Raw genomic sequence first — 23,214 nt, forward strand, 5'->3', positions numbered from 1 at the left:
GGGTGGCTGGGTGGGGCCGGCTGCTCCTGCCGCTCCGCTGCCCCTGCCCGCCGACCTGCCCCTTCCCACCTTTTTCTGGAGGGGGGGGTCCCGGTCTGGGGGGCGGAGCGGCCTCCCCCGTGCCGGGCAATGCGGCGGCGGTACCGGTCAGCTCTGGACAGGGAGCGCCGGGGGGGGCGGGGGGAGATGCCCCGTTCTGCTCCGCTTCTGCTCCCCCACCTCTTCCAAAAGTGTGTGCGCTTTCCGTAGACATTCCTGCGAAATTCACTTCCTCGCTTTACATCATCTTGCTCATCAGAAAGGAGGTGAAGCTTCAAGACTGAGTTTAAGGAGGACGACGTGAAACTGCTCGGGCAATCCCACCTTGTTCCCCCCGGCATAGCGGTGCCTGTCAGGGTGAAATTTCATCCACGTCACTGGGAGCACAGTTGTATGGGGTGCAGAGGGTTTTCTAAGCAGTGGTGTTACAGTGACGGAGATTTATTTCTCTTTACAAAAGTCAGCGCTAGTAGTTTGGAGAAGCATCTTCTGAATGGAAGGAAGAGGGATTTGTTGGTCTTAGACTTTGTATGTCTGTGATCCACATGCAGGAACTGCTTACTGGGATTAGGTGACATGACTTTCTCAGTGGGGCAGAGCTTAGTGCTTAGACTCTGCATTTTTCCTCCCAGGATGCCTTCCTGATGTGTAAGAGTGAGCTCAGTTTGGGCTGGATGATCGGTTTCTGTGTTGTCTCTCTCATTTTGCTATAGTGCGAGTACAGCCTTTGTGTCACACAAGACACAGCTCTGTGAGACCCTGTTCAGGGTAACATCTATCAGAAACATTAAGCTGGTGCTATAGGTGGAATTTTGTTCACCTGCCTCGTAATCCTGTGTCCCTCTGCGATGCTTGGCTTTTAACAACCCACAGATTGTGGCCTAGGCGAATAAAAATAAGCTGTTCCTTTTTACATTTATATTAAAGCTGCTGTGAAATAAGTTTATTTTAAAAAGGAAAATATCAAACTTTGTCTTTTAACGTTAAAATGATGCAGATTTTTCCAATACATTTTAGGCATATTTGCATAGTTAACTTATTCCCCCCCCCCCTTATCTTGAGTCATAGATCATTTTTTCCATAAGCTTAAAAAGCATGGTACTGATTATGCTCCCAATAATGCAAGAAAATGTTTCTTTGTGTACTGGTGTTAAAAGGCCCTAGGCTTTGTCGTTTGCTTTGTTATGTATATTGTGGAATTGGGCTTGCCAACATCTGTTAGGAGTTAAGAACTTCAGCTTTTTCAACAGAATTATTTTTATATACATTTCATGGGATAATTGCAGATAGGTGTATGGGAGGAATCCTTCCTTGATAGGGAGAAAGCTCTTCTGATCTTAGAGACACTAAAATATTGGAGCTGCAGGGACAAGATACATCAAATACGGTATTGACTGTGGTAGTCATAGTGTGGCCTGTGTGATAGGTGATATTTACAGAACTTTGAATAGTTTATTGCATATTTTTGTTTAACCAGTGCATTTAAAAAAAAAAAAAAAGTATCATCAAGCAAATGAAGCAGTGAAGCAAGGATGATCTCTACTTTTTTGGTGAGAAGTTTGATCTCATTAATTAATTTCAACACGGGGCTCCTAATTTTGTCAGTTTGCTTTTAATACATCGTTTCCTCCGCCTTGCCTATCTGACAGTGATCTTCGCAGGGGAAAGGTGACTGTTCTGAACAGAATACCCAACTGCAAGGTTATTGTGACTCTGTCGCCACTCCTCAGTGCGTTGTCAGTCAGTTCTGATATTCGTGTACTGCTTGTACCTCCTTCCCTTGTGTCCGCGTTGGGTAGTCGCGTGCCTGTTACCTTTCAGGATGCTCGTTTGAGCATTAAGTTCATGCTCCATGAGAGTGTACCGAGTATACGTACGTTATTTTAGTGGTGATAATGCGTTTTTGAGTTTTTGCTCTATGTCTGCCCTTCTAAACGCAGGACCTCTTGATTCAGCACTGGGGAGCTGCTCCTTGCTGTATCATTGGTGTGTTTGGCTAAGGAGGGGCAGCCTGGGTTTGTTGTGGGTGGTTGTTGTTATTTTTCTGTGCGGGAGAAGACAAAATTTGTCAAGGTTTCTTCCTTTACAGAGGAGGAAAACGTAACCATCTTTTACCCAAATTTATAGATGTAGACAGGCTTTTCATTCATTTAAGTGCTTGAATTCATTTTCAGACAGATGAAACAACAAATGGAGAGAATGCTAATCTGTATTGAAAACAAGAAAAATCAGCGCAAACCAGTCTGTTCTCGTCTACTCTTGTTTATTGTTATAAATGCTGCTTTAACCAAAATCTGCTTTTGTACGTACCATTCTGTGCGCCTGAAATGACTGGCAAGCGTAGTTTTATGAATTAACCAATGACTGGCTCGCTGAATACATTTTTCAAATATTCTGCCAGTCTTGTCCAGCTGCGCTCACTTCTGAGACCACAACTGCTGCAGCACTCCGCTCCGGGCTCCCCGAGGGTTTCAGCTGGTGCAGAAGGAACCCGTTGGTGGTACCTGTGAGGGTAGATCACAGTTCCTACCTAGCACCTACGAAATCTCTTGACTGGATTTGTATGTAGTACTAGTTACTATATTTTTCAAAACTTTCAGCGGTCACACTAGAATTAGTCTGCAGCAGCACGAAGAGGCTAGGCTGTGTTTCAGTCAAACTCCCTGTGATTTCAGACATAATCAGGTCTTTGTAAAATATAATTATATCTTTTTTCCTATGGAAATGTTCTCTTACAGTTTTATGCCCTGTATTTTTATAGTATTTTTTAATGTGTTGCAAGCTGAAATCATGGGAAGGGTGATACAGGAGTGAAATAGTTCTAATAGCCAGAGAGGCCTCGCTGCCTAAACCATTTAAATGTAGACTTCTAAAACTATCAGATAAAAAAAGGTATTAATCCTGTATAAACTTGTGGTGACTTGGCGATTACGATATGCTTTAGGAGAGAAGCCCTTTATTCTGTGGATTATGTTTTAGGCTCCCCAGTTTATAAGCTATGATTGCTTTCAGTTAAGGAAGATTTAGTAAAAACTGCAAGGCAGTAGGAATATTCGATTCTTAATTTCATTAAAGGGCAATAAATTAAAGCAAACATTCCCTTTTCCTGTTGATTATCTCTGCAGCACTTGAAATCTATACCCAGAGACCTGAAAGGCACCGGCTGCCAGTACCAGCTCGGTGTGTCCCATCGCTCTTTTGCATCTTGGCTTGTTAAGAAATCCCTCGTAGCAATAAGATGCATTTTGAACTATTTCCGTGAGTTGTGCCGCTGGCTCCCCAGGTGAGAAGGGATCTGCTGCGGTAAGGTAGGGCTGCTCTGTGCAGAAGATGGAACTTTTTTCCAAAACTGCTCTGGTCTGAAATGGATTTCCATAGGAGCGAGAACAGAGACAAACTATGACACAGCTCTTGAGCACAAAGCGTGCTATTTCATTTTTCTCTAACATAAACCTGAGGCAGCTTTGATCTTATTTTTCTAAACGAGCGTGTGTGGTGTGTTTCAAAGGCAGTGCTACACTGGACACAGATAAGGGAATGCCCCATGTGCAACAGATGTTACCCGAGTCCCTTAATGAGCTGCTGAAAAGCATCCAGAGGATTTGATGGTTCTTTCTTATTCAGCACAGCAGTTTCTGTTAATGCTGTGGGTAAATACGCCTTTGTTTGCAGCACAAACTTTTAGTTAACCTTTTGAAAATAGTATTTTTTTAGAGCAACCTATATAAAATATTTTTAGAGTTCCCTGTTCTTCTGAAGGCTCAGTTGTGAGGTTCTTTTGCTAAATAATGCCTCTTTAGGAGGTGTTGCTGTGCACGTTTGTAGTTGGAAGATGCCTGTTGGTTTTGAAAGAGATTTGTACCTGGTTCTGGCAGCACTGATGCTGAGGAAGGAGTGGTGCTGTGGATGTTTTCTGTCTCTCACCAGTACATCTGTGTGTTACAGGCTACTGAAGAAGTTCCAAGAGATTATTTGAAAGGGAAAAAGCTGGGTAGGTTTCTATGCTGTTAAGGATAGCACTAGGGATTTTTTTTTTGGATGTTACGTTTGTTACTTTCTCCTGAATCTGAACCAAAGGCACAAGGCTCAGATGTACTCAGAGCTCTCGGGCTGCTTACTGAACACGGGGAGCCCGTTACAGACAAGAGGAGAGTTTCCCCTGGGCTGGTCTCCCACCTTCCCCTCTCCGACAGCGCTGCAGACCTCGCCGAGGGCTCTGCCGTGCCGCCACGGTGGAGCTGAGTCTTGCAGGTGCTGAGCTGGGGAGTGCCCGTGCCTGGCTGCTCACAACGGCTGGCTGTAGTAAGGGGTTTGTTGGGACAGTGACTGCAGCAGCTCTCATCCTGAGGCAGACTGGGTTTATCTGTCAGGTTTTGAATTCTTAGTGTCTGCAAAGTTGTGTCTTGCACAAAGAAGTTGAAATAGTGACTTTGTTTGAAGTGATAAAGCACTTACACTTGCTCCGTAGCCTCTGAAAATAAGAACATTAAATATGGTCTTTTACTAATGGTAGAGAAGATTAAACTTTGTGTTCGTTAATTACAGGTGATAAAGAATCCATCGCTTAACGTTAGCCTTTCTCCACAGACAGGGATGTCTTGCAGACCTTCAAACCTGTTAGGGGTAGTTTCAAATCAATGTCCATGTACATTTAGCAGAAGATTGTACCTAATTGCATCAGACTAGAGGATGCCTGAAACAGGTGCTCATCTCTTCTACAGACGTGTAAAACACCCATTTTTCTTAATTACTAACATCTGTGATCAGAGAAGGGTTCCTTAACTGACCATTTCTGGATGAAGGCACATCAGTCTCTAAACTGAGGCCACTTCCAGAGACAGGACAGCCTTGCATGCTAGCAGCTAGCACAGTGCTTTCCACTTCTTAAACAGCTTTGCAGTTCTGTGGTGGCACTTACTTCAAAGCCAGTTTTTATAATTCAACTGTAAAGACTTTTTTTTTTCCCTTTTTCCTCTGTAATAAGCAAGTATTTGCCTTTTTTTTAAAAAAGAAAATCTGCAAAGTTATTGTCTCTTAAGTCTGAAGGGATTGAAATGCTTTTATCTGGAGGAAGAGATAGGCAGGAGTGATGAGGCATAGGAAAACCTTTGCCATTTCTCTCTTCAGAGGGATTGCAGACCTGGATGTTGCTGTAGACAGAAGAACACTGCCAGACACTGTTGTAAAATGGTTAATAACATGTGTCATGTTAATGCTTAGGGGCGGTGGTTTTTCAGATGCCAAACCTGTGTGTTGAAAAAGCTTTTGAAGTGCTGTTTTAGTACAGTTTACTAAGATGCTAGCAGCTGACCATGGGTATCTGTGAGTTGGCCTCGTCATTTTTTTCATAAATGATACTATTTTTTCATAATAATACTTGTGATTAGCGATTTAACTTACCTTTTTCACTAAGATGGAAGAATTTAATTTTACTTCGGCAAGTTGAGAGAGATATTTGCACCTTTGGGTAATACTGATGGTTTTTTAAAATATCTTAATAGCTGGATTAGTTTTAGCGATCCTGTCTTCCTGAGGGTGTGCAGTTCGGAGCTCTGCTTCTAAGGTCTATCTGTTATTGCATGTCTTTTGGAAATGCAAAGAAAATAATAATCTCGTATGATCTGGGTTGCTTTTTTCCCCCCCCAGTAGTGCTGCGTTATCTCTGCGTTAGTAACGCGTGTGAGAATGGTTCAGCACTGTCAGTGGTGGATGCGGGAGAAGCTGTGGGCAGGTCAGCACGGCTCCTTAGACTCAAGTCAGAAATGGATTTTGAGAGACAGAGTTTGACTGTAAACTGTCTGTGTGACCAGAAGATGTGTTCTAACAACTGGGGAGCTTGCGTGGCAGGTGTAAGCCGGTAGATCCTTTGATGTTTCATCTCACAGGGATTTGCCTCTCTAGTTGTTTCAGCGATACCTGGTACGGGAGGTGACTCGTGTCCTGCACTCGGGGGGTGCTGGGTTGTGTGCTGTGTTAGTGCAGCCGCAGGCTCAGCTACCTAATGGCTTCTCCCTGTCTTTTGCAGCAGTGTTCTTTTTTTATCGATCTTAAAAGATTTCAAATTTGATCGTTGGAAAAATTCCAGGTTTCATCTACCTATTTTGTCTGCTACATCAAATAAGGCAAATGATAGACCGAAATGCTGTTGCTTCCTGTCCTCCGTAGCTCATCTGACACCTTACTGAGACGTAGCCAGGCTGGGTTAGAGAGAGGGTGTGTGGCAGCGTGCCTCGGGGTGCGGGGTTCGTGCACCAGTGGAGTTACAAGGCTGTTGACTGTTGCTCCCATTCCAGCCATCAAAACAGCTGAATTGGAGTAGCAGACTGTCCCTTTGCTAAACTGAGATGAGTTCAAAATGGTGCACGTGTTCACAGTTTGAAGCTCCAGTTATACTTAAGCTTTGCTTTAATTTCTGTCCCTAGTTCAAATAAAAGCTATACAGGAATCCATTTGTGTCTTTCTTCTTTTCTAAAATAAAATCAAAGGCAATGAAAGTAAAATTTGAACTTTTTTTTTTCTTTTTTCTTTCTTTTCTTCTTTTTTCTCTTGTAACGTTCAGATTGATGGTTATTTGTATCGAAGTTAAAGAGTTTCTGTTTGATCCTGGCACTGCGTTCCAGTGGGAGACGTACAGGGCTCCAGCGTGTCAGGGTGCGCAAAGGAAATAGCTGAGAAATAAAAAAATCCCAAAACAACAGTGCTAATTATTTCCTTTTTATATAGTTTCCTATTTTAAATGGTAGTATAAAAAGCCATTTTACTTCTGGGTGACCTTGTTGCAGCGGCTGTTGTGGCAGGAAGCTCCAGAAGCCTGTGATATGATGTTTCTATAGCATGGAAGCATACAGAACTAGATCTATGACACAATTTCTTTGAGAGGCACTTCTGAAGTGTTTCAGCACTCTGGTATTGAGCTTTTCTGCTGTTGTCAGCACGGAGACTTGAAAATTCAAATAAAAAGTACTAGTAATGGTGAAATTTTTAATTAAATGTATCTATCTTCCACTAACGACTTCCAAAAATGTATTGTAAAAATAACATCCAACAATGAAAACAAAGCTTGAGTCATAAACGCTGTTTGTTCTGCTTTTTCCAGTTTTAAAATGAACACGTTGGAATGCATGGCGCTCGCTGAAAGCATTACAATCTGAACACTTGCAAGAGTTACAAAATGAGGTGGAAATTACCTTGGTTGCCCCGTGGAGCTTGTTGCTGTAGGAGGTTGTGCAGCGAGAACGCCCGGCCCTGGGGAGGGGTGTCCCGGGGTGCAGGGCTCGGTGCTGGAGATCCCGAAGGCGCTGTCTGAGGCGAGCGAGCCTTCCTCTGGGCCCTTCGGCTGCTCTGGGGTCTCTGCTGGGGTCTAGCGTGGCACTGCGGTCGTTTTCAGAGTCAGCCGTTCTCTTGGGGAAAAAACCAACTGATTTCCTTCAGGATCCTAGTCGGTGGTACCAAGAGAACCGATACTACAACCCAACCCAACCCATGGTTTATATGGAGAGGAAATTACCCTTGGGCATAAAAACTCGATATTAGAGAGATCCATTTCCCTACAAACGGAAGATGTCTATCTAATGATGCAGTCAAAACTTGGAAAAAAAAAAAGTTCCAAGTTTGGGGTTCTTTAATACAATTCACCTGGGATTTTAAGTTTGGACCTGTAAACTTTTCTTGGCGAAGACAGTGGTGTTCAGTGGCTGGCAGAGGTGTTCGTGGCTGCTGACAGCAGTTCAGCTGGGTGACAGCACGGACAGTACCCTCACCGAGTCTGCGGAGTTCCCCAGCCTGGAAGGTTACTCCGTAAGCATTTAGCAGCTGTAAAACTGACTGTAATTTCTTGGAATCCTCCTTTGAACCTCTCTTAAATTATCTTTTTTTTTTTTTTAAAGATACCCTTCCTAATGCAAAAATAGTATATCGTGGCATTTACGTTGAGCTATCAGTGTCTTTCAGAATAAACGTATATTGAGAATTCTAGTCTAAATTAGTTAAAACTTGTTATAGCAAAGTTTCTATAGATAGTGAATTCCTAGGTCACGATTCAGAATACAAACGGCACACGTGAATTATAAAAAGAGGTGGTAATACCGATTCCTTTTCCATTCCCACATTTATTTCCTTTTTGAAAATACAGTTCCTCAGTAAAATTAACTTCTCCGAGGAATCGGTTCTCACATTTTCGCGTGGTGGTTTGTAAGGGGCCGACTCCAGCAGGGAGCGTGCAGGGGAAGTGACTTGATTGTGACCCTTGAAGAATTTGGGTACAGCATGAAACAAAGTGCCTAGTGTTCACGCACCAGGAGAAACATCTCGGGTTTGGGCAGGCGTTCCGAGTCTTAACATGCCTGGAAAAGATGCGTCTCGGGTAGTTTTTCCCCCTGGGGTGGGCAAGAGCAGGTGAGGTGGGGCTCACAGTTGTGTTTGGCTCCTGAGTGCCCAAAGCGTGTTTGAGGCTGAGACCTGCTGGCGGTGGGTGCTGGTGCGGGGACCTGCTGCCACCTTCCAGCGCGCCCGCTCTGTGAGCTACTGGGATTTTACCTCCTGGCAGGTTTCGGGACACAGGTTTTTTTTTCTTTGAAGTATTAGCCTTGTGAAGATTTTTGGTATTTAACAAGCCAATTTTTGGAATAGATGTTTCTTAGAATTCTATCTTACATTTTTCTGCTCTTTTGATTGCTTTGACATTTGGTTTGTAGAAAATTTATCACAAAACAGAGATTTAGTTTCAATTCAGAAAAAGGAACAGGTGAACTTTTGTTTTATGGATAACTAATAGAAAGATGAATGTAGAGAAAATGAAATAATCAATGTGTTTGTCTCTTGAAGAATGTTTTTCAAGGTTGTCTCTGGTATCTCAAAAAATGTTAACCCATCTTTAAAGATGTAAATTCCAATGTAAAAAAGCTTATAATATTTATCTCTCTTTGTAGCTTCCAATAAAGGCCAGCCAGCAGAACACCCACACCAAAGTCAGTACGGAGCACAACAAGGAATGTCTCATAAACATTTCCAAATACAAGTTTTCCCTGGTCATCAGTGGTCTCACTAATATCTTAAAAAATGTTAATAACATGGTAAGTTTTCTCATTTTGGGTTGTTGGGTGATCTTTTTCAAAACGGTTGTTACTTATTCGTATTACACAATCTGCAGAGAGTCACGCGAAATTTAGTCCGATTGTTGCTCGCCTTTTACACTTAATTATTTTCTTTTCATCCTCATGTGCTGAAGTTCACCAGCAGCACTGGGCTGTGTTTCGTGTGAAGGCGATGGGACAGTTGTGGCAGAGAGATCTGAAGGAAGGTGGTGGGAGAGGGGGAGGCGCGTGGCCAGCCCGGGGTGGGAACCTGGAGGTCCCTGCTGGCTCCAGCCCCGTTCAGGTGCAGGAGCACGAGCTGCTGCCGGGGCGCTTGGGGGGATGTTGGCCGTGCAGGGAGAGGTGCTCCGTTCTCTGGGGAGCAGTGCTAGCAATGTCTGTAGGGCAGGAGCCCAGCAGGGCACCAGGAGGTCTTTCTCCCCCCCTCATCTGTCCTGCCAGGAATTGTTTTGGGAAAGGAAAAAGAGAAAAATAAGGGAAAAGGATTTAAAACCTAGTGCAATTTGAATTTTCCAGGCTGTTTAGATGTTTTAGCATTTGTGCGTGTATATATATAAAATATGTATATGTATTTTAACAACCAGATGAATTTCAGTCAGAACCTTGGAAGAAAAATCTTTGAAAACAGCCTAAGACTGGCACTGTAGACTCATAGCTCCAAAGGGATGCCTGGCTAGTCAGTAAGAAAAATGAATGAAGAATGTGTGGGAGTGATCCACATCTCTCCGTTTATTGTTTGATATGGATCGCAGCTTCTCATTAAACCACTTAATGTCGATACTTGAGGGCAGTAGACTGGTGTGAAGGGATGAGATTCAAGGTGATTTTTCTGCAGGTTCTCAAAGAGAAATCTTTAGAGCCAGTTGCCTTAGTAGATGGTTTCCTTCTGCATACTGGTTTTCTCTTCTGCCTCCAAGGGAACCATAAAATGATTCCTGAAATCCATCAAAATATTTGACTCATCAGCATCACTAAAACTGTAATTTAAAATAGATCTCGATGGAACCAAAGAGAAGAGAAACCTAGAAAAGAAAAAAAATGAATGTGGATGTTCAGAGTGTTGACTCCAGAAAAATAACTGTTGCCATGAAGTTGGGTAAATGGAAGGTGTAGGAATCCTCTATGAGGTAGAAGATGCAGTTTGAATTCATGTTTTTATGGAAGGTCTGGTTTTGCATTTGTCATGAGAAAAGTTTAATTCATTGAGTTTTGAAGCCGTGTGACTTGTGATCATGTGGAATCTCCACAAACAGGTAACAGAGCTGGCCAAACTCCAGCAGCACTTCTTTTTTTTATGGCTTTAGTAAGATAGCTTGCAGTGAGGCCCTTTGGATATCAGTTGTATAGAGATGTACATCTGCTAAAACACTACAAAGGATTGATAAAATCAGAAAATCAGTTGCCCTACTGCGAGGGGTGTTGGGCTGCTTGAAGCTGCCTATAATTCCTTTTGAGAGAGAATTTATTCTAGTTAAACTCCGTAGTCCTGAAGGAATGTGTTCATGTGCAAGATGATTGTCTGATAAATGAGAAAACGAAACATTTAAAATCAGTTTCGGTACATGATACATCGATTTTGAGCGGAAAGACCTAACTAAAAATGTCAGTGTTTGGACTGAGCTGCTGTGTGAATCAGCAATATTTCTGAAGGATTTGTATAGCTGAAACAAAACAGACCAATCGACTGTCATAATCATCGTAGTTTAGAAAAAGTCTTGAGGGGTTGCACTCTGCTGGAACAGACTTAGCTGAGCAAACCTCTCCCGTGGTTTAAAAGACAACTTCCTCTGGGTGACTTCTACATCTGCTCCCTGTGTAGGCAGGAGTACCAACATATTTTTGGCTAAATATTTTCTGCTTTATTTTGCTGTCTTAATATTGCTGGAACTAGTCGCTATTGTTGGCACTAAAGCTGAGTGCTAGCCTAAACACCTGGAGGAGCTGTGCCTTCATCCTCTGTCCGAAGTGTGGCCTCTTCTCGGAGGGTCTCGTGTGTTTCTTCCTGTGGTCTGTGCTGAATTCTCCAACGCTCTGATAAGCTCGGCGCTAGGGGTTTGCTGTAACATCATTTCTGTTAAGATGTTGGCAGTGCAGTACGTAATTGGAAAAGCGTCAGCAGTAATTGATACCAAAATAGTTTCTGAAGAGGTGTAACCTTCATTGCTGAAGAACTGATAGACCTGATGACGGTGGGGGGCTGCAGCATACCTCCAGTCCCGCTTTGGGGTAACTGCTCCTTGTTAGATTTGGCATTGCAGACTGGACAGAGATATGTCTTCAGCGATAAGGTTTTAATTCCTGTTTTAATCTAATTTTTGCCGGCTTTATTTCTAAACTTAAAACCAGAGCAGTAAAGGAGCCATAACTTATTGTGCCATTTTGTTACGTTAATGCGTTACAAGTCAAATTTCCGTGTCTCAGATGAATCCATGTTCTTTCTACTTCTAGCGAATATTTGGAGAAACTGCTGAAAAGAATTTATATCTATCTCAACTGATTATCTTGGATACACTGGAAAAATGTCTGGCAGGGGTGAGTAGGCTTGCATAAGCAATTGCTAAGTTGCATCAAATGAGTTAGTACAAGTCAAATGCTGGTGTATCTATTATTGCTGGTACTAAAGTTAAAACTCATCTGCTTTAGAGCAAAGTAGGAGTAGTGCCATTTAAAAAATACTAAAACTTCCTATAAATACAAGTAGCGGATATAATCGATAAATTAAGGATTTGTGGGGTGCTTTTTTCTTGCTAAAATCAGTGATCTTTTTTTCAGCTAAATAAAGTAAACTTCTGAAGTTGTTCTTCCCACTACTCAACTAATTTGTGGAGTTATAAATAATGATTTTCTTTTAATAAGTTGTTAAAAAGAATTGCAGACAACTGGACAGCTCTGCTCAGAGGCATGTGAGAACTGGAGTGAGGGAAGGCACAAACTGAAATGAAGAATTAGGTTGGTTATGAAGCTTCGCTAAGGTTTTGTAGGCTTTGAATGCTTGTGGCGTATTTTGCTCATTACTTTTTCAATAGATGCGTTAAAACATTTTCATCTCACGATTTAAACAGAAAGAGTAATGGGATAGTAAATCATGTTAAAAGTAGAGAATAATTCAGTACGAGTATGTTATGCTGCTAAGTTTTCTGCATACAGTGTTGATTTTTCTTTGAATTTCTTAAAACTTTGTTGAAGTATTTTTTCGTGTACATGTATATACAGCAGAGACTTTGCTATCACTGTTGTAAAGATTACTTTTGCAGGTGTTTCCTAGATTACATTAGTTAACTGTGTCCAGACTTCCACTGGGAGTCTAGTCCTGGGGTTTCCAATCAGAGCTGTGCTGCGAGGCCCTTTGCTGTTGCCTTTGGGATGTAAACAGTTGTACAACTTACTGTGCTAAACCCGGTAATTGCAAAGCCAAACTTCACTGGGAGCAAAGCTTGCAATGGTTTATTCCTTTAACAAGAAAGGAATTTTATTTTATTTTTTTTTTAAAAGCTGTATTCCTGGATGAATTTCATGAAATCATCTAAGCTCTTTGCTGTTTCCCTGCAGCAGTTCTTGAAGGTTGGTTCTTTATAAGGTAGTGACCTTATTATGGTTAGATTCGTCAAGCAGCATATCTTATATTACAGTATTAAACCAGTCTGAATAATTGTGGATTCTTCTAAATTCACAAAAGATCCAGGTAAATACATTTTCCAGAATAACTTTCAGCTTTTACAGCTGAGGTGAATACCTCTTTTTGGCACTTTTGGTGTCTTTGATGCAGTGAGTCAGAAAAACTGTTTTAACTTCAGAAATCAATTATTTAAAAATATTTCTTACATGCTTATTGTTTGAAACGTTAGTGGTGTTTTTCCTGATAGATGATGATTCTTGAACAGCATAAAATTGCACCGAATGCTTCTTGCTTTGTCAATTCAAATGAGACCAAGTTGAGCCAGTATATGTTTAATAAGACTGAGCCAAAGTTCTATACAAAGAGCGTTGTGTTCTGTGATATCTTCAGATTTCTTGCTCGCTGTTCTTGCTCAATGTTTCATCAAGTTCTCATGGCAACAGGACTCGGGTCAGCTAAGTGGGAGTCTCTGAAACTTCCCAATTCCCTATGGTAAATTCATTGGTAGAATTTTAGAAAGCTTTAATGCTGACCCTTCTGTTAAAACTTGCTCTTAGTAGAGCAAAGTTTCACTTTGAATTCTTCTGTAAATAGTTTCCTTATGCCTCATGCTGTGCAAAATGGCAAAAATTAGATTTTTCTATTGAAGGAAAGTTAAGCCATTTTTAAGTCATGTAGAGCAATCCCAGGCAAGAGCAAGGGAGAAGCACCTTTCTTTCTGGTTCATTTTTTTAATGTAAAATATTTGCTGTCAAAATGCAGCGGTTAGAATGCTGCCCAAAAGAGAGGTAGGGATGGGTCTCCAGCCTTTGAGCTTCCGTTCAGAGCCGAGATAGCCAATGCTCGACTGCTCATACTTGAGACAGACCAACAGGGTGCATTCCTCGAAACGGAAATGTGTTTTACTTCAAAAAATAGTTTGATATTTTGCTTGATACTTGATGACGTTGATCAGCTTGGTGTCCTGCGTATTCTGGAGACTTAACTGAAAATGTAAGAAGGTTTGAATGATACGGGTCATCGTCCACGTGGAAAGAACCCTCTCTGTAGACATCTGACACTGTGGTAGCCTGCAGGAGGGATTAGAAGTTTAGGTTCAGGTCCTGTGCCTACTAGTGGCAGATGCTCCATTTTTTTGCCTCCAAAGCTACAAAAACCAGAATTTCATGAAATACTGAATGTTTCTTTTTAGCAACCAAAGGATACCATGCGACTAGACGAGACCATGCTGGTAAAACAGTTGCTGCCAGAAATCTGCCACTTCATCCACACTTACCGTGAAGGGAACCAGCATGCAGCTGAACTACGTAATTCTGCCTCTGGGGTTCTATTTTCTCTTAGCTGCAATAACTTTAATGCTGTGTTCAGCCGCATTTCCACCAGGTAGGTGTTTTTCAGTAGCCTCACAGTGTTATTAGATCTGCTGCATGCTGGTGTCTAGAACATCTGTCATGAATTGTAGTCTTTCTCATTTCAGAGAAGTTAACTGTTTAAATGATATTTAACAAGATCGTTCTTAAGTGAAATTCCCTCTACCTTTCAAAATTTGACTTGAGTTTCAGGTTACAAAATGAACCTGTTCCATATCCATTCCAGGTTACTGCCAGCATATTTTCTGTGAGCTGCATTTATTGCTTTTTTTAATCTGCTTTCATAAGTACAAGTGAAATGCTGAGTAGAGTGAAAATAATGATAGCACAGCTGAATAAGTTGAGTAAGTTCTTGTGGGTGCAAGGTGTTGCAGAAAAAAAAAAAGGATGCTGAAGATAATGGGTGTATCTGTTTACTTAAGGATTTATAATGCAGGATTTCTGATTGCCTACAGCTCTGTTGGAGCTCCAGCGCTGTTTTCTTTCCTCATTTTTCCTGCTTGAAGGCTTTTATGTTAAATCTGTCTTATGCCTGAAGGGGACAAAACAGCTGGACTGTTTGTTAGTTGTTGGAAAAGCCCCATTTGTCTTCTGACTGACTTGAGTTTCACAGCACATTTACTGTAAAAATAGCTGTCTTTTCTGCTATTCTAAGTGAGAAGAGAGACAGGCCCAAAGTTTCCATCTATTCTTTGCTCTTTTTACCCTATTCCAGATCCTTCTGATGCTTCAGCATTTGCCTGTTCCCTAGAGTTGTGTATTAAGCTTTTTATTACTGAAATACCTTGATGTTTTTTGAAAGTTGCTTGAAGTAGCTTAGCTCTTATCACACTTTGTTACAGCTAACATCATCCTTAATTTATTAGAAGTGGAGCTCGGGCAGCCTTACGTGGTCACATAGCAAAGAGTATGCCAATTTAATTGAAACAAAGATTTATATATTCCTTATAATGTAAAAACAGTTCCACTCCAACATTTTGGAAATCAGTCTAAAATAATTTAATAAATCGAAAATGTAAGTATTCAAAAAACTTTTACAGAGCCTTTAATAACTTCTGTTTCAAGAACATAGACTTGGCAGCTAGCATGGAGGATGTGGTTTTACTCAATAGGTTGATTATGTTTTGTTGCTTATGGAAATGGAAACAATTTCTTCTGCTCCTTTTATAGGAAGTATTTTTCAGTTGAAGTTTTTTGACAGTCCTTGAACATAGTCCATAGATCTGTACTTACTGCCGTGTCTGTAGCATGGTTTAGTCCTCAAGCTCCAAAGCCCTTCTCACCATCCAGTTGAGCTGGAACGTAGTGCTTTCTCCCTAACCTGTTTTTCACTTCAGGATCGCTTGTACATAAATAGTTAAATATTTGACCAATTGTTGCTGATCCCCACAGGGGTCAGCCTGCCGACAGTTAGCATTGCTGATCTTTTGACCCGTGCTTCCTGTTTAGGCATATTTCTAGGCCTTGTACAGCAGCTGGGGGATTTTTGGCATGAAAAGCACAGCAGTGGGGACCTTCCCATTCCCAGCGAGGGCTGTTAAGTTTCCCTGGCGTTGAAGAAATGAAGAACTGCTTTTGTGTGTAGTACTAGAAATCACATTCCATCTCTCAAACGCAGCTGTAACTTTGGAACAAGCCATGGCAATCTTCAGTTTGTGATAACATGTGATTTAGTTATTAGTGGCTTAGTATCTGATGAGATGTTTAGTAAATCATCTAATACACAAGTGTGAAAAGATGCCGTTGTGTTTAAACTGGTTTGATTAAATAAACTTCGTCCTGTTTGTTTAGGCCAGACAGCCATGGACCTTCGTTAGCTCACAAAGAGCGGTTGTCGCTCCCTTCAGCCATATTAAGTCCCTGCTTCACTCTTGAGAAATCAGCTGGGGCAAGACTTGTTGTTAAGGAACAGTAGTCTAAAAGTGTCATGATTCCATGAATTTAGTATTCAGCTGAAAAGATGACAAGATTACTGCTACAGTACGATATATAACAGAAGGATTTAGGCAAATCTGGGGCATAAACAGACTATCACCAGATGGTATTGGCATCTCGTAAGACTCATCACTGGTATTTCTGGATCCATTTTCAGTGTGAGGATGGAATAAGACTATAATATTAACTTTTAATCACGCAAGATCCATCTTTCCCTTCTAAACCTGGCAAAGTTTATCTGAGGAGATGGTGTTATATGAGGAGATTATGTGATCGTCCCCTGCTGTCCAAATGTCTAGAACCATAGGTGTGTGTTCGTGCCTATCTGACATCATCTGACTGAGAAGTCAGTTTACTTTGCATATTTTTAGATTACAGGAACTGACTGTTTGTTCAGAAGATAATGCTGATGTTCATGATATTGAACTTTTACAGTACATCAGTGTGGATTGTGCAAAACTAAAACGACTCTTGCAAGGTATGATTTGAGCCTGTGTTTTGAAATATTTGTATCTGGATATGACTAGTTAGGGATGACACAAGGGTATTGATACACAGATGGGGGGTTTTTGGTGTGTTTGACTGTGTAGTCATATATTTACCAAAATTAAATATATATTTATATTTACCAAATATTTAAGTAGCATAAAGACATTGGTTTAAATTGCTTTGCACTTCAAATGTCTTCTATAATCTGTGTTGCTTTATAGAACCAAGTTTCTTCTCTAAATGCAGAAATGTTTTCTGTTTACAGAGACTGTATTCAAGTTTAAAGCCCTTAAGAAAGTAGCTCAGTTAGCTGTTATCAACAGTCTTGAAAAGGTGAGTATTTTAATATTTATGTTCTGTTCCGTTGCTTATTTGAAGACTTTCTCTAATTTAGGAATAGTTGCCATTCACTAATTTACTGTAAAATATAAGTCGATGCATCCTTTTGATGCATGTATGCTTTGCCAGAAGTGTCATGTGATTAGAAATAAGAGTAAAATCTCTCTTCCTTTAAATAACATCATTCAGAAAAAGCATTTTTAAGCTGTCGAATGTAAATATGTTTTGCATTCTCTGCAGGCATTTTGGAACTGGGTGGAAAACTATCCTGATGAATTCACAAAGCTGTATCAAACGCCACAGACTGATATGGCTGGTAAGACAAAACAAATGACAGCGTTCGGAACGTGGTTTCTCAGACATCCCCACGTTCACTTGCATTCTGTGCCCTCTTTGCTGCTTCTGCAGCCTGCAAATGAGAAACAGATTTCTGTCAACCTTTCTCGGGGCAGGCAGGGATATATTGCTGTCTCTTTTCTCTCCTGACTCACCTTTTAAAGAGATTCATTCTGTGGTTCACAACACAAAGAAATAAAACCCAGAAGGCAGAAACTCTTTAAATATATTTTTTTTCATCTCGATACAAGAAAAAAAACTTAAAAGAGAACATCACCTATATTTGTCTCTAGTCAAAAAGAGAGGAAAAATTTATATTTTCAGGTAAACCGAGTCTTTAGCTGAGTTGAGACCGTTTTACCCCCAATAGCATGCCAGCAATGTGCAAAGCAGAACTTTTCTTTGTGTAGGTGGAGCTATCCCTCTGCTCTGTCATACCTGTTTTTTACCTTTTGATAAATAAAATTGGTATTGAACGTGGGGTTATATTTTATGCAGATTGTGCGGAGAAGTTGTTTGACTTAGTGGATGGCTTTGCTGAAAGCACAAAACGTAAAGCAGCAGTTTGGCCACTGCAAATCATACTCCTGGTCCTGTGTCCAGAGATAATCCAAGATATAGCAAAGGATGTGGTAGAGGAAACTAAAATGAACAAGGTAAGAGAAGAAGAGTATCTGAATTCTGCTTCTGATTTCTAGAGGATGATTGGTTTTGCTTGTTCTGTATTTCAAGTATATTTTATTCTGTCTTTCCTGCCTAAAAAGCACATTACAGTTCCATATGTAAAATTATGCGCCCTTTTTAAGTTCTCACCTAACATATGTTCTTTCACTGTCAGTAATTCATACAGATAGTATATCCCAAACAATGTTATTTCAGAACTTTTACATCTCCTTGGAGATTTGAATCCCAGTGTTGTGAATCCCCTGCCTCCACCAGTAGCAAACGTAGCATTGCTTCTAGCTGGCCTGTAAGCGTTGAGGTTGCTGCGGCGTGTGCTCTCTGTGTTCCAGAACTGCAGTACCTCTACCAGATGGTGAATTTAATGTGGCTGCAAACATTACGGTTAAGAGTAAACAACCATCTCCCTTTGTGCCATTCCGATTGCCCTAGATCGCTCCAAGCGAGTATCTTTAATAAACATAACGTTTCTCCAGAATGCTGCATCAGGTTGCCTTCTGCAGTCACAATATCCACCCTTGTGTTGTTTGTTTTCAGTGTTTAAGGATCTAAAAACCCTGACCACAGATTACCAAAGCTTTGGTCATAACTATTCCTCGTTTGAATTCTGCAGAAACTGTTCCTGGACAATCTCAGGAAAGCGCTTGCAGGCCACAGTGGGAGCAGACAGCTGACTGAAAGTGCTGCTATTGCTTGTGTTAAACTGTGCAAAGCATCTACCTACATCAACTGGGAAGATAATTCGGTCATCTTCCTACTTGTGCAGTCCATGGTAGTAGATCTTAAGGTAAAAATGTCTGTTTCCTACTTGCAGTGAAGAAATGTGCATTTTAAAATACTGAAATAACTTTTAATTTCTCCTTAACTGAATACCGTACTGTTTTTCAGTGGAAAGTTTTGCATTAAAAGTAGACAAGAATAATCTTGGTGTCTGATTATATATTTTTTTTTAATATCTAGAATTTGCTGTTTAATCCAAGCAAACCTTTTTCAAGAGGCAATCAGAATGCAGATGTAGACCTTATGATTGACTGCTTGGTTTCCTGCTTCCGCATAAACCCTCATAATAACCAACACTTCAAGGTGAGAACACTGCTTATGGGTAAGTCATTCTCCACATACTATTGATGACCTGTCAGCGATAAAAGATCTGCTAACAGCAGCTGGAAGCTCATAAATAAGTTCAACTGTATAAGTATCCCTTAGTAATAAATCCCTGCATGTTTTTACAAATCTTTTCTCAGCTGATTAGACCTTCTCTTGTAGATTTGACAGCTTTGTCAATTTAATAAAAAGGCTCCAGTATGTTATTCAGCGTGATAAGAAAGATGGCAAAGATGAAGATATTCCTAAGTGACTTTTATGTATTTTTATTGTAGATCTGCTTGGCACAGAATTCCCCATCAACATTTCATTATGTACTGGTAAACTCGCTCCACCGAATAATCACAAATGTAAGTTCTGAAAGTATTCAATCAGCCCAGCAATCTGTGGCTTCTAGTCAGGTCAATGCCTGCTTATTAAATACAATTTGAGTAGTAGACCAAATGCTGTTGCCCTTATCCATGCAGCAAGAGTTGCTTGCTGATAAGGAAGGACATACAGATATTTATTTGTTCACGCTGCCCAGCAGTTGGATTCCTAGTTTGAGAGCTTGTATTCCAGGATAGAATTTCAGTACAAATATGTTTTAACGCCCTCTAATATAGGATGACAAACGAATCTTTAGTTCTCTGGTTTTGTGATAGGTGGTTCTTTAGTGATGTATGGAAAACACTCCCAGGGCACGTGTCATTACAGCACCTCCTGCTACTTCTGCTATATTGACAAGGGAACTTAGGGGAAGAGCTGGCCTCATGGTTTTGCTCAGGGATTTGATCCAGTATGAGTTTAAATAGTGTAAAATTGTAGTAAATGTCGACTGCCAAAAATATTTTGAAAGTTTGTGCAGTTGTACATCTTCAATTTGTCATTGTACTTGAAGTCACTAAAATATTACTTCAATTTTTATACTGTTCAGAAGTACTTTCCTGGTCAGTATGAAAATAGAATCAGTGTTGAGCATCCAGCCTTACTTAATTTACGTAACAGCTTCTATTTCGTTTATCCCAGGATTGTAATGAAAACACTCTGTTAAAAAAAAGGTGTTAAGCACTTTGACAAACGGAAGAAAATGCTCCTGCAGATGTGGTGGCGTATCTGTGGTGGATTAATACAGCTTTTCAGATATTATCAGGCACTTAAAATGCCAATTTCCCATTTTGTTTAGTGCATCACAAAGGATTGAGTGCACATTGGTTTGAGGTATTATTTACTAGTGTGCGATATCCTGAAATCTACCATGGTTTCCAGCATTTATGGTCCCAGAGTTTGTGCTTGTTCAGGAAGAAATGTAACAAGCAGCTAAGTTGGAAGTATTGCTTCTGTCACAGGTCGTTGAAATACCACGGGTTTTATGGTGAGAATGCAGAATGAACGTATCAGTAACGCTGTGTAAAACGCTCCCGTGGAACGGTTAGTTCTGCTGCAGGTTTCGTAACTTGTGGAGGTCTAAAAGAAATGGTAATCTGCCTCCTCTGTTGCCGGTTGAACACTTGAGCGTTTCTGTGTGTTGGTTCTAGTCGGCGCTGGACTGGTGGCCCCGGATCGACGCGGTGTACTGCCACTCCGTGGAGCTGCGCAGCATGTTCAGCGAGACGCTGCACAGGGCAGTGCAGGGCTGCGGGGCGCACCCCCCCATCCGCATGACCCCGGTGAGAGCGCGGCACCTCGCGGAGCCCAGACCTCTTCTGCCTGTGTCTCCATTCCATTCCAGCTTCTTTATTCCTTAACTTTAGACTGGAAACTAGAGGGGGGAAGAACATTGCAATCCAAAAAGCAACAGAGAGCCATACTTGCTCTGTAAACCTTGCAGGTTTTGGTGCATTGACTGTTTTGAGTCAGCGATGTACGTTTCTCAGTTTTCATGCTGCTTTTAAACTGGCAACGTAGAAGTATTTCTTCTCTAACTCTTCTCTGTGGCTAACTGTTCGTTTTAAGCTTTCTTGCTATGTGAATCGCTAGGTAATACGTCCGGTCTTGTTTAATCTGAAAACCAAAAGCTTTCTGTATGTGAAGATAATTTTTGAAAACTACAGTGCTTTTACCATGAGTAGCTCTTCATTTGTCTTGCTTTCTGTCAAGCAAGTTGACTGTTTGGTCTTGGTGACAGCAACAAAGTAAAAGATTTTTCAAGCATTATGAAATAAAGTCAATATTCTTGGTTGACTTGAAAAAGTCTCAAGTAAATTCCAATTTGTAGTTCATCCCAATTTTTTTAGTAAATTCACATGCAGCTGTGTAGCCTTTCTTCTGAACTTTCTGTTTAGGACTTTTGATGTGTCAAGTGAACTTGGTTGGTTGTTCTAGAAGGCCTAAAATGATACATGAAAATATTCCTGTTGGGCTTCTCAGATGAAAGCAAACGATCACAATACCTTTAGTTGAAAGCTACAACATGTTTAACTTGCTCTTTACATGTATGTATTCATCTGTTGAGAAGATAGCAGGGTTTTGTAACGGCAACTCTGATTGGTGGTGCTTTGTCTTCTGCTTCTTATTTTCCGTTCTTATTGGCTGCTGTCGCTCACATGGTCAGATGCCAACCAGTCACTGTTTTGCATGGCAGTGGGCCTCTGTTGCTGTAAGTATGACCCATCGTAACTACCGCAGAAAAGCCTTTCCTTGCTCCGACTTTTCTGTGCATAGTTACCAGTGCAGTCACCTGGTTGCCCCGGGGTAGGGAAGGTGCTGGCCTGTTTGGTGTAAGCACGCCGGGCTGGAGGAGCCTCTTCAGCGCTGCTCGGGGCAGCTCCAAGGCCACCCCTTTCACAGGCACTTGAGCTCCCTCCCAGAAGGAAAGGCTTTTTGTTGGTTCTGTCCTGTTCTTTCTGCTCCTACTTTTCCACCACAACGAGTCTCCCCTCTCTGGTGGTTAGAACTGTTTTCTAATTTCCAGCCTAAACTTATTTACGTCTTAGTTATCCCCATCCGTTCTTGTTCCCGTGTTGTCTGTTAGCTTCAAACCCGTGTTTATCCCCTCGGTGTATTTGCAGGGAGCAGTCATGTCCCTGTCTTTGTTTATTGATAGTCTTTAGTTTTGATTGTGTGAAGTAAATCAGTTGCTTCACAGAAACAAATCAGCTGCTTTTGCCATGTGCCTCTTCTCAGAATTCCCTTAACTGTGGCAAGCTAAGGTTTAGCACAGAATTAGTTTACCTCTGCCAGTGTGGTATCAGTGTCTTGATTGGATGCATTTACGTGGGAGATCTCATTCTGTATATATTCACAGTAACTGTTTAGCAAAAGGGCATGAGCTCTAATTCCTTGTAGAACTTAATTATACAATATCGTATCTCCCCTTCAGTTACCGTGAGGATGCTCTCAAGCTAGGGTTTGGGGTTTTTTGTTCAAAACTTACAAGTTAGTGAAAACGAAAACCAAGTTCATGTTACTATTTGAGATCTTTGCAAATCATAAACTAGACAAAAGAGTTAAAAAGCTGAGTTTCTAAAGAGCGTTGCATTGTCTTGTGTTGAATATCCACAGGGGCAATTTTTTTGTCCAAGTTACTGTATCGTAACTATTTTGGTAGCTGTAAGCAAAATACTAATTTAATCTCTGCTGATATAAAATTTAAATTAATGAAAATATAAATTCTGTAAACTTCTGGAGAAAAATGAAAATCTTTTGTCCTTTGTACATACTGGGGACCAATTAACTCAAGTTCATCTTTTAAAAATGTATTTATTTATAGATGTGTGAGTGTATATACACACACACACACACACACATACACACATAGATTAGTTTTCACAGACTTTAGTGTGCACCCAAATTATTTTTGTTGAGATGAAGTTGGTTGCCATCGAGCGGGGTGGTTCACTTGGAAGGGTTGTGCACACTGCTGGATTGAGGCCTAAACCCAGTTTTTGAAACCCTTACAAGCCGCAGCATCCACGCACACGCGTCTCGCGGCCAGCGCTCTGTGATTTGTTAAATGGGGTGGTGGGATTCCTGTCTGGAGTCTGTTGTGTGAACATCAAGGGTAGAATATGATCCAGTTCACCCTGGAGTCAAGTCAGAATACCTTATGTGACCTCTCAGTACATACCTTGAAAGGTTCTCCATTGCACGTAAGGAAGTTGACTGCTGCAGAAGTAATTCACTGATTTTTTCAGATGAAGCAAGGGATTTTTTATCTAAGCAATGCACTGTGTACCTTGCGGAAACGGAAAGCTTCATTTTTCAGAGGTTGTGGAGATGAACTTGCTATCAT

At 41.0% G+C, this 23,214-nt stretch overlaps 1 protein-coding gene across 1 annotated transcript in view; it reads left to right on the top strand.

The window, feature by feature from the left end:
- NF1 (neurofibromin 1) overlaps nucleotides 1–23,214 on the top strand; it is a 153,564-nt gene that overhangs the window by 59,908 nt on the left and 70,442 nt on the right. The window contains exons 2-12 of the mRNA XM_026861758.1: nucleotides 8,967–9,110; nucleotides 11,580–11,663; nucleotides 13,940–14,130; nucleotides 16,424–16,530; nucleotides 16,807–16,874; nucleotides 17,121–17,196; nucleotides 17,715–17,872; nucleotides 18,511–18,684; nucleotides 18,858–18,980; nucleotides 19,277–19,351; nucleotides 20,519–20,650. Of these exons, the coding sequence (XP_026717559.1) occupies nucleotides 9,108–9,110; nucleotides 11,580–11,663; nucleotides 13,940–14,130; nucleotides 16,424–16,530; nucleotides 16,807–16,874; nucleotides 17,121–17,196; nucleotides 17,715–17,872; nucleotides 18,511–18,684; nucleotides 18,858–18,980; nucleotides 19,277–19,351; nucleotides 20,519–20,650 (1,191 nt within the window). The 5' untranslated portion in view covers nucleotides 8,967–9,107. The remainder of the gene's footprint in view (nucleotides 1–8,966; nucleotides 9,111–11,579; nucleotides 11,664–13,939; nucleotides 14,131–16,423; nucleotides 16,531–16,806; nucleotides 16,875–17,120; nucleotides 17,197–17,714; nucleotides 17,873–18,510; nucleotides 18,685–18,857; nucleotides 18,981–19,276; nucleotides 19,352–20,518; nucleotides 20,651–23,214) is intronic.

This window comes from Athene cunicularia, assembly GCF_003259725.1.
Source record: "Athene cunicularia isolate RWA chromosome 19 unlocalized genomic scaffold, athCun1 chr19_part1, whole genome shotgun sequence".
Taxonomy (NCBI): Eukaryota; Metazoa; Chordata; class Aves; order Strigiformes; family Strigidae; genus Athene; species Athene cunicularia.